This window comes from Leptosomus discolor, chromosome 7 (assembly GCF_034619465.1).
Source record: "Leptosomus discolor isolate bLepDis1 chromosome 7, bLepDis1.hap2, whole genome shotgun sequence".
Taxonomy (NCBI): Eukaryota; Metazoa; Chordata; class Aves; order Leptosomiformes; family Leptosomidae; genus Leptosomus; species Leptosomus discolor.
In genome coordinates, this window is record NC_141397.1 from 50,631,873 (window position 1) to 50,641,667 (window position 9,795).

At 53.6% G+C, this 9,795-nt stretch overlaps 1 protein-coding gene across 1 annotated transcript; it reads right to left on the reverse strand.

The window, feature by feature from the left end:
* Positions 1-207: 207 nt before the first annotated feature.
* On the reverse strand, positions 208-6,297 carry ZIC4 (Zic family zinc finger 4). The gene is made up of 2 exons (XM_086468153.1): positions 5,106-6,297; positions 208-629 (listed from the first exon to the last, which is right to left on the reverse strand). The coding sequence occupies exons 1-2, from the start codon at positions 6,295-6,297 to the stop codon at positions 208-210; spliced, it is 1,614 nt and encodes a 537-aa protein (XP_086324279.1).
* Between the last annotated feature and the right edge of the window lie 3,498 nt (positions 6,298-9,795).

The following is a 9,795-nucleotide window of genomic DNA, read 5'->3' on the forward strand; positions in this document are numbered from 1 at the left end:
GAGCAGCCCTCCCTCGGGCGAGGCGCCGGGAGCGCAGGCCGGGGCCCGCCGCCGGCCCGCCCGCCTGCTGCGCAGCGCGTCGTCTCTCCCTCTGCCAAGCGCCTCTCTCCGCCTCTCCCGCTCGGCCTCCCCGTGCCCCGCAGCAGCGTTCCCCGGCCCCAGCCCGGAGAGGGCCGCCCGCCGCCGCTCCGCCGCCCGCGGCGCGCCCTAGCAGCGGGGCCGGGGCTGGTCGAGGGGGCGCGGCGGCGGAGGGGCGGCGGGGGGCGCGGGGGGGGCGAGGAGCCCCGCGCCCTGACACACATACCATTCGCTCAGGTTGGCGGCGGGCTGCGCGGGCGCGGAGGGCTCGGCGTGGGAACAGGAGGCGGGGGGCTCCCTGCCGGAGTCCGAGGAGGGGGACACCAAGGAGGGCGTGGAGGACTCGTAGCCGGAGCTGGGAGGAGGGGATTTGCAGTGCACTTTCATGTGTTTTCGCAGGGAGCTGGGGTGGGTGTAGGACTTGTCGCAGCCTCTCACTTTGCAGTTGTAGGGCTTGTCGCTGGTATGGACGTGCGAGTGTTTCTTCCTGTCGCTGCTGTTGGCGAAGCGTCTGTCACAGCCCTCGAATTCACATTTGAACGGCTTCTCCCCTGCAGGAGGCAACGGGCGAGCACAGCCATTAGCGACGGCGGGCGCGGGGCAGGGAGTGGAGCATCCCGCCACCCCCCCTCCCCCCACCTCCCCAGCCCGCAGCCTCCCCAGGCCGATCTCTCCGGCCCTGGCACGGCTCCTCTCGCCGGGGCAGCTCCCCTTCGGCCTCCGCTTGCCTCCGTGCCGCCGGCCCTGCCCTTCCCCGCCCGCCCCGCCACGCTCCCCCGGCGCCGCCGCCCCGTGCCCACCCGTCCGCGCAGCCGGCTCCGCACCGGCAGCGTCCTGCCCTGCCAGCTTCTCCTCCCCCTTCCCCTGCCCTGTGTGTCAAAGCGGGGTTTTGTGCAAAAGACAAAGCCCCGAGATAGGGAGAACTTAGAGACCAAGTGCTCGTTCCGAGCAAACAGCGTGCGTTGTTTCCGCAGACTCCGATGTCCTGCAGAAAGAGCGGTCAGTGATTTATCCCTGGGAAGGTTTTTACGTTAAATAAATTTCTCACGCTCACTCCCCCAGGTGCACGTAGAAATATTATTCATAACCTGGCTAGATCACATCTCATCCACTCCATTCTTGCACTGATTACAATCCCGTGGAAGATACTCATCCCCCTCCTTGTCTCCACGCTCCCCGGCTGGCTGATACCGTGTGTCAAGGCACAAAATCTTTCAAAAAGACATTGATTGTGGGGGGCAAAACGATAGAAATTCAGCAGAAGGATGACTAGGCCGGTGCACGGCAGTGTTGTGAGGGTAGGATTCCCTTTTCATTTGAACCTACTCACCCATGGAAAGAATTGGAATCGGGATTAATTTGTCTGGTAATATGATATGTGACGTTAGGCATAATAGAAATATAATCGTGTTGCTAGAGTAGGGTGAAAGTTTAACGTCGGATCATATGGACCGTTCATGGTACACGATATATAGGAAGCTTTCAAGGAAACATGCCACAGACAGCTTCGGGGAGAAATGATGACTACATTATTGTCACTCACAATGGCAAACTGCAAAACCCTGCTTGCTAAAATGTACCCTGGTCCTGTACCCACCGAGTATGAAAATAACCTCCTCATCCGTCCAAAGCCAAAAAGTATCAGGGAGCAGAGGACACCACGAAATATACGGCCGAACCTTAAACGTGAATTGCAAACAAAGCCACTGTGTTCACCATTATGGAGTAAGTGGTCGAAAGGATTTCCAATATTTGTAAAAGCTTTCAGGGTTTGGTGGTTTTTTTCCAGGTTTGTTGGGGGTTTTTTCCCCTCTCAGTTCCTCACGATTAAATTTCGGAGAGACATAGCCCACCTCGTGCTCGGCTGCGAGCAGAGGCACATAAAGGAAGGCATTCCAAATATTTCACATGAATGCACTTTATGCAAGGTGGGTGGGAAAAAGCTCATGGCTCCGCGTTTAAAGTATTTCCTTTCCCCACTGTAATAATCAATGAGGAGCTCTCGCATCCTGCACCGCTAACATTTGCACAAAGGATGGGTAAAAACCTGGAGTTAGAGGGAAGGGGGGAAGAGGTTAAAAATAAGGTCTCTTATGAAACGATGCGGGCCCTGTAAGCAAATAGTGTCGACATACAGCAGTGCATATGCATAGACACACGCACGCATATAATCTAATTACAGTTTCATGTAAGGAAACAATTTGACCTCTAGCATCCTAGTTGAGACAACAAATCAAGGATATTAGTGTAGTACAAGCAAGCAGTAAGTTAAGAGACCCCAGGGAAAGCCCTCCTCATAAGCACTCTGCTTGTGCAAAGTGAGTTACATTCAGGTAAAAGAGGGCTGCGACGCATTCCGCTTTCCCTAGAGTTGAAAAATGTTCAACTTCGCTTAACCCCCTGAAAGAGCCACTGAAAAGTCCCTCCGTACAGTGGGAAGAGGGCAGCATTTTCTCAGCTGCCCGGTTTGCATTCCCTGAACGCCTGAATAAAGAGGAGCCATCCGAGCCATTTGCAAGTATTCCTTTCGCGAGAGCAGGTTTTCTTACGTGGAAATCCCTACCCGGCAGGGAGAGGACATTTTACAGGTCCTGGCTGCCGCAGCCCGGGCACGGAGGTGCAGCCACGCAGAAAGTTCCCCGGGCGATGGAGAAGCGCAGGATCTCAACCGCCATTTTACCCCCACACTTGTAGCTGGGCAAAAGTGTTCAGCCAAATTCAGCTTGGAAATTGTGGCATAATCCCCCGTCTCCGGGAGTGGATTAAGGTATTTACCAACTTCTCCGGGGGGGTGGGGGGAGAGGGGAGGCGCGGGGGGGGTGGGGGTGGGGGCGAAGGTGGCGGCCCCGGGGCTGCGGGCGAGGCGCGGGGGCGGCGGGGGCCGCCCGGGCGGGAGAGGAGCTCCGTCCCACGCCTCACACTATTGTTCCCGGCCCGTTGGGAAGGCGGCGAAGTGATCCCTGTCCGTCCTGCTCGTCCCGCTGCCGCCGCCTTCACGGGCTTATCCTCCAACCTGGGAAATGCGCACATCGCCAGAAATCCCTCTGCCTGCTCCCCAGCCTCGGAGAAATCAGAAGTCATTAATATTTGAGGAGGCAATAATTTTCCTGTTGAATCTAGAACTGTCTTCATGAATAATTCGTAGCGAGTTCTATTAGGGTTTCAGAAACATTGCGTTTTTGACAACTTCTGGGTGTTTAATAGAAACGGTGGAACCATAAAGGCCCTGCAGGAGTTTTCACAATACAGCAATTAATCACCGGGAAAGTTAAAGCGAAAAGTACAGACGCGCGGAGTAATGTTTAATAAACGCAAACCTCCGATCTCGGGTTTGCCCTGAACCTGACTCGCCGATGTAGGTCAGTTTTCCCAAGAATTTACCCATTTTCTGCTTCAGAGACTTCAAACAGTGAGGCCGTTAAAGAGCAGTAAAAGTTTGTTTACTTAAGAAAAACACTGTCATTAAGGGATGAGCTCTCCCGGTTAATGGCTGTACCTGTGCTGATCCGACAAGGAGCTGGCTCGGATACAAGTTACGTGACCCGGGGATACTCCTTTCTCTCGAAAAGGGGAGCCGAGAAGGCAGCAGAGGAATACAACTTTGCTATCGCCCCCCTACCCCGCCCCTGCACACAGACGAGCTATTCATAGAGCGATGGAAAAATAATTAGGTGACGAGTGACGGTCGCTGTAAAATCTCTGTGCTATGTTTAGACGGTAGCGATACGAAATCAGTGTACGTTCTGCATATTACATCACGTCGAGTTATATCATAAAAATGCAACTCCTGGAAGGTCAAGCCCTGCACCGAGCGTGGGGGAAGGGGAGTTTTATGAACTGGAAGGCGAAAAAAAATCTTTTGGCTGTAAGCAGATCTTACAATAGGATTATGTAGTTTCGCTCGCAGTACATAAGGCTGTACAGAAGGGAGTGGGAGGTGGAAAACCCTACACTGGAACAGATTATATTTTCCAAAAAGGGCTTATTTCTTATCTTCTTCTTCTTCAGGAAAAAAAAAAAAAAAAAAAAAAAAAAAAAAAAGAAATAACCCCCCAGCACTACAGATTACAAACACCGGCTGCTAAACTAATTAATACAACTTCACAAGCTGCTCCTGGAAGTATGAAAACTTTCTACGTGCAATTTCATTAATTATAAATGCTTCCCTGGCCGGAAGAGTTCAAACATAGTTTTACAAGATCGTCCATCGACTGACTTTATTTTCGGTCAACTAGAACTAACAGATGTTTCTGACACATGTCCCAGTTTCGCTTAACAGATCTGCAAATGACATTTCAAAATGTACAGGCCGAAACAATACAGGGTTTTCTTTTCCCTTTTTTTTTTTTTTTTTTTCTTTTTTTTTCTTTTTTTTTTTTTTTTCCCCTCCCGAGAATCAGAACTTGCAGCTCCCCGTATTTCCGAATGTAGAGAGTCGTTGGAAGGCAATGCTCATTAAAAATGTCAGTGTTATTCAGATCAAACGTTTGAAACTCCCTCTGCCCAAAACAAAACTGTTGAACGAAAAGGTCGCAGCTGTGTTATTCTCACAATGTTCGAGCAAAAGCATCTCAGCGACATCAGTCAAAACTGACTAGACAAGTTGTAACTTCTATTGTTCACTTTTAATTTGTGAGCTTGCACAATGATTTCATTTTTCCCCAACTACTTTAAATTGAAAAAAATAAAACCCAAAAACCTCTCCTGTGAGAATAAGCAGAAATAGTATCTCTATCACTCGATATTTACACACATCTACCTGCATAAACATTACAGCAGTCTCTCCGCACAACCAGGAAAAAAATCTGGACGAGAATTCTAAGATTTGTTCTCGCTTTCCCTTTCCTCCCCCCTTTCCTCCCCCCCCCCCCCCCCCAAACGGTACAGAAGCAAACAAATCTGAGAATTTATTTTCCAGAAGTACTCGGCGTGCATTCAATAACAACGCAAAGGATACATTAAAAACAAAATAAAGCAAAACAGTATGCTAAATAACACAGAGAGTAAAGAGAGCTGTACATACTGACCTGTATGAGTTCTTTTGTGTATTTTGAGATTCTCTGATCTGGCAAACACTTTGCCACAGCCTGGGAAAGGGCAGGGGAAAGGTTTTTCACCTGTGTGGACTCTGATGTGATTTACAAGTTTATATTTGGCCTTGAAAGGTTTCCCTTCTCTCGGACACTCTTCCCAGAAACATATGTGATTGGACTGCTCGGGTCCTCCAACGTGCTCCACCGTGACATGAGTCACCAGCTCGTGCATTGTGCTGAAAGTTTTCGAGCATAATTTTTTGGGAGTCTGGTCCAACTCAATCCACTTACAGATGAGTTCCTGTTTGATGGGCTGCCTCATGTAACGAAAGAAGGCACCCGGGCCGTGGTGTGGAGCCAGATTCACGTTCAAATTCATGCCACCGTAGCTATGAAGCGAAGAAGCAGCAAAAGGATCTGTCCTGGAGGCTGGTACTTGAGTGAAATGTTCAGACCTGGCGTACATTTCTCCAGGTAACCCCAGTCTTATCTGTCCGTTTAGATGGCCACCTGGAGCTGCATGGGGAGGCTGCTCATGGAGTCCAGTGAACAGAGAGGGATTCCCAGCTTCTGAGTGGTGGTGGTGGTGACCATGGTGTCCGGGGTAGCTACCTGTTGTTGAGACAAACAGTCCGTGGTGAGAATTTGCAGCGGGGTGCTGCTCGGTCAGCCCTGGCATGAGTGGGGCCGGCAGGTCTCTGCGTATGAAGAAGTCCCTACCTGCTGCCAGAGCCTGGGCTGGGTGAGAGACGGGGTAAGGGGCTGCTGGTGACTGCGCCGGGCCAAACGCTCCCGTTTGACTAGAGACCACCTCGGCTTGGCCTGCCATATGATGATGATGATGATGATGGTGGAGCTGATGGTGGGGATGAGGGGCAGGGCTGAGCTTAAGGGCCGCGGGGTGATGCTGTGGAGGAGGATGAGGAGGAGGATGGTGTCGGTGCCCCATGTATTCTGGCCGGAGCGGGTGCGGCCCGAGGCGGGACTCGGCGGTGTGTTCCCCCGGCTGCGTGGGCGCCGTGGCGTGGGGGTGCCCGGCGAAGACCGGGAAGCCTGTCATGCTCTGAGGGGGGTGGTGGTGATGGTGGCAAGAAGCCCCCGCCAAGTCTACTAATCTCAGCGCCGTGTTTCGCCTGGAGAGAGCAGCAGGGTCCATCACTGGGATCCCCGGAGCATTCACGCTCATTAGCTTCTAAAGCTAAAAAGTCACCTGACAGCGGGATGAGAGAGACACGGGGCGGGGGAGAGGGTGAGAAAAAACAACTTTTTTGTTTTTTCTTTCTCCCCCCCAAAAAGTTTCTCGGTCCTGCTGCCCGGCGCACGGGCGGCGCTGCTGGCGGGTGGGCTCGGCAGGGGCGGCGGGGGTCGCTTTTGGCGGCGGCGGCCGGGGAGGTCCCCCCGCGCGGCCCCGTCTCCCGCGGGGCCGCCAGGGAGCCCCACGCGGCGCGGCCGCGGGACGGGACGGGACGGGGCGCGGGCGGCCGCGCGCCGCCTCCGGGCCGCGGCGCCGGCCCCGCCGGCCAAACAATCGCCGAGCCTTCCCATTGGGTGCCGCCGGGGTGACGTCACCCGTGACAGGTCCCGCCGCTGACTGAAAGGGTTATCTCTCCGTGCGGCGGTGGAGATGGTGGGGGTGTGTGTGCACGCGGGGGAAGGGACTGCGCATGTGCGGCCGCCGGGCGTCCCCCTTCCCCCGCGCGCCTCCCCTGCTACGCCCCGCGGAGCCCCTCGGCCCGGCCCCGGGGCACGGCGGAGCCCACGGCCCGGTGGCGGGAGGCCCTGACCGGGGTCTTCCCCCAGGCCACGCTGCGCCCCGCCGTCGGGCCGTTGCCGAGCTTCCGCCGCAGGGCTGCCGTCGCGGGGGAACAAAGCCAAGGCGGGCGGGGGGGAGCGCCTCGGCCGCCCGCCGCGGCCTTTGTCCCTTCTCGCTGATCTGCCTCGAGGCGGAGGACAGCCCGCGGGGTTACCCCACGGCAGAACCCCGCTTTCCCGCCGCTCGGCCAGAGCAGCGGGAGGCGAGGCGGCTCCGCGCCCGCCGCGGAAGCGGGCCCGGGCCGGCCTGCGGTTCCCTGACACTTGTTGAAAGCGCGGGGAGCGGGTCCTTCCCCGGCGAAAACGGCCGCTGGAGCCGCACCGCCAGCCCGTTTTCTGGGCGTACGCGCTTGGCCTGGTGCTCGGGCCGTTGTACCGTTGCCTGAGCCCTGACAAAGGATTCCTGGAAGAGTCCCCGTCCCCTTCTCCTCCTCTGACAAGTTTTAGCAGTTATCTGGCTGTTGGCCGCCAGAGCAATGCGAGAAATCGCGATGTTCAGGCTGAATCTGAGTGTTTAACCCAGAAGAGGGAGTCTCTCCCTTTCCCACTCTCCCTCACGCACGCTTGCAGGGTAGTTCCACATAAAGTCTCCATCCTTGGCTTGAAGAAAAAGCATGGACAAACATTCATAACCGACTCAGTTCTGATGCTTCTCACCTGAAGGAGATAACATGGTCTGCAGGGTTTGCGTCGCTAGTGATGGAAGCGTAGGTTAGGGTTTCAGCTTTATACACTGAGGCCTTGTAGGTTTAGAAAAGCTTAGGGCTTCAGCACAGAAGGAAGCATCTACTTAAGTTTTTAAGAAGGGGACTGTGAACTTAAAAAAGAAAGTAAATGAAACATGGGAAAAGATTGTTCTTCAAGAAAGAAAAACACAGCTGTAAATATCTACCCACCATATTACCACAGACCTCGGATCCTGACATAAAAAAAGACTCCACCAATGAACGCGCAGTCTTACGAAATAAAACAACAATTAATTCTCTGTCCATCCTATCAAACTCTCAGTGTTTTAATACATTGACTTGCTGTTAACTGCCGGTGGGTTCTTTATCGCATGCATGCCAGGATGCCAGGTAAAGCTCCCAGCGCAGAATTTTGCATCTCCATAAAAATTTAACAGGATGGGTGATCAATAGGTTTTATGTTAAATGATAAAACAACAAACTGTTCGACAACGTCAACCCAGCTACTTTCATAACAGAAGCTACCAGCCAATGATCGGAAACGGTAAGATTAAGGTGTAGGACATAGATAACCACACAAGGGACATTTCTGTCACGGTGTCACGTACTCTGGGCTGGTTGCAGTTACGTATTTTGGCTCTGCTTGTCTTTCACCGTATTTCCTCTGTAACACAAGGCTGATATTCAGGTAGGTAGCCAGAGCCACCTTTCTGAGTGGAGAAGATGAAGTGACAAATGCTGCAGTTAGCTTGCCATCCTTACATATAACATGTTTACGCAGGCATTTTAAACCACACACCATCCTCACAATATCTCAACTTTCAAGTCTACTTGCTCTACGAAATGGATTTGACAGTCCTGTTCACGACCATCTCAATAGGAGTGCACAGAAGAGATAAACGTTAGGAAGTATGAATCTGTTACTTACAAATGTACTGAGAGTGAATTCCAAATAAAGCTGCTTTCCTCATACCTCCTTAAAACACTGCATCTCTACATACTTGTTATCCATCAATTCTGACACTTCTCAGTCAAGGGAGAAAACATCTGGAACAACTTATCAATTAAAAAAAATGTCATAACCGGTTTGCCCTAAGCCCATTTAAAATATTGTGATGGTTTCTCGTCAGACACTCATGGCTTTCAGCTGGCCCCTCATTCAGAACTCTCTCTCACTCCCTTTTCCAGTCAGTGCAGGAGCACCTGGCCCTCGGTGTCCCTCACTGTTAGGTGAAGTTGGTGTGAGCCCCGGTTGCGAGAGTGGGGGGGAGCGGGGCGGGGGGCGGGCGGGGGCCGCCACATGACTGCGGGGAGGCGGAGAAACAGGGAAGAGGAGGGGAGCGGGGCCAGACACGGCCGAGCGTCGCGCATCTCCCAGAATGTTTTGAAAACTTGAATGCCTGTTTGTGCAGCCCCTTGGCAGCTTGACCTCGTCCGGCTGCCACTCGAGGGGTGACCGAGGTCTCCTGCTTCTTGGCAGCAGACTGAGCCGTGTTTGACCAGATAAGCCGGGCTCTCGGCAAACTGTCAAATGGGACAACATCAGCTTGTGCAGGGACTTTTTTAAAAAAAAAAAAAAATAAAAAAAATTGGTGTTGTTTCCTTTCCACCTGGCTACGGTAAGGGCATCCCCTTCTAGACTACCCTGGGGACTCATCAGCTGGATGAACCCGCAGCCGTTCCAGGGAGAAACCAAGTCTGTTCAGGCAGCAGAACAGAAATATCTTGAGCTCAAGATCAAACTCGGATGTCAGGGCATGTCCATAGGACAATATTTTAAAGAGGTCTACAGGCGAGATTTTATCTTAAGGGAAGTGAAGTTTCGAGGTGCTCTCCTGCGTGCCAGATCAACACGGACAGACAGGCAGCTTGGCCCTGAGTACAAATTTTCTAGTGGCTGCTGTGTTTCTGCGACCCCGTCCGCAGCCCCCGGCCCCAAAGCCCGCCCGCGCTGGAGGGCTGCTCTAAAGAGATGACTTGTGGTAAAGACATGCCACAAGCACTTTCCTCCTCGCTCCCCCCGACCGACCCTGCCTCCAACCCGTCTCTCTCGAAGAAGTGAGATGGCCGAGGCAGCTCCCGGAGGAGGCAGGAGCCCCGCACGTCGGGGCTCTACCCTGGGAGGGGGGCAGAGCTGCCTCCCTGCTTCCCTCCCCGCCGTGCGGGACTCAGAGCTCCGCCTGCCC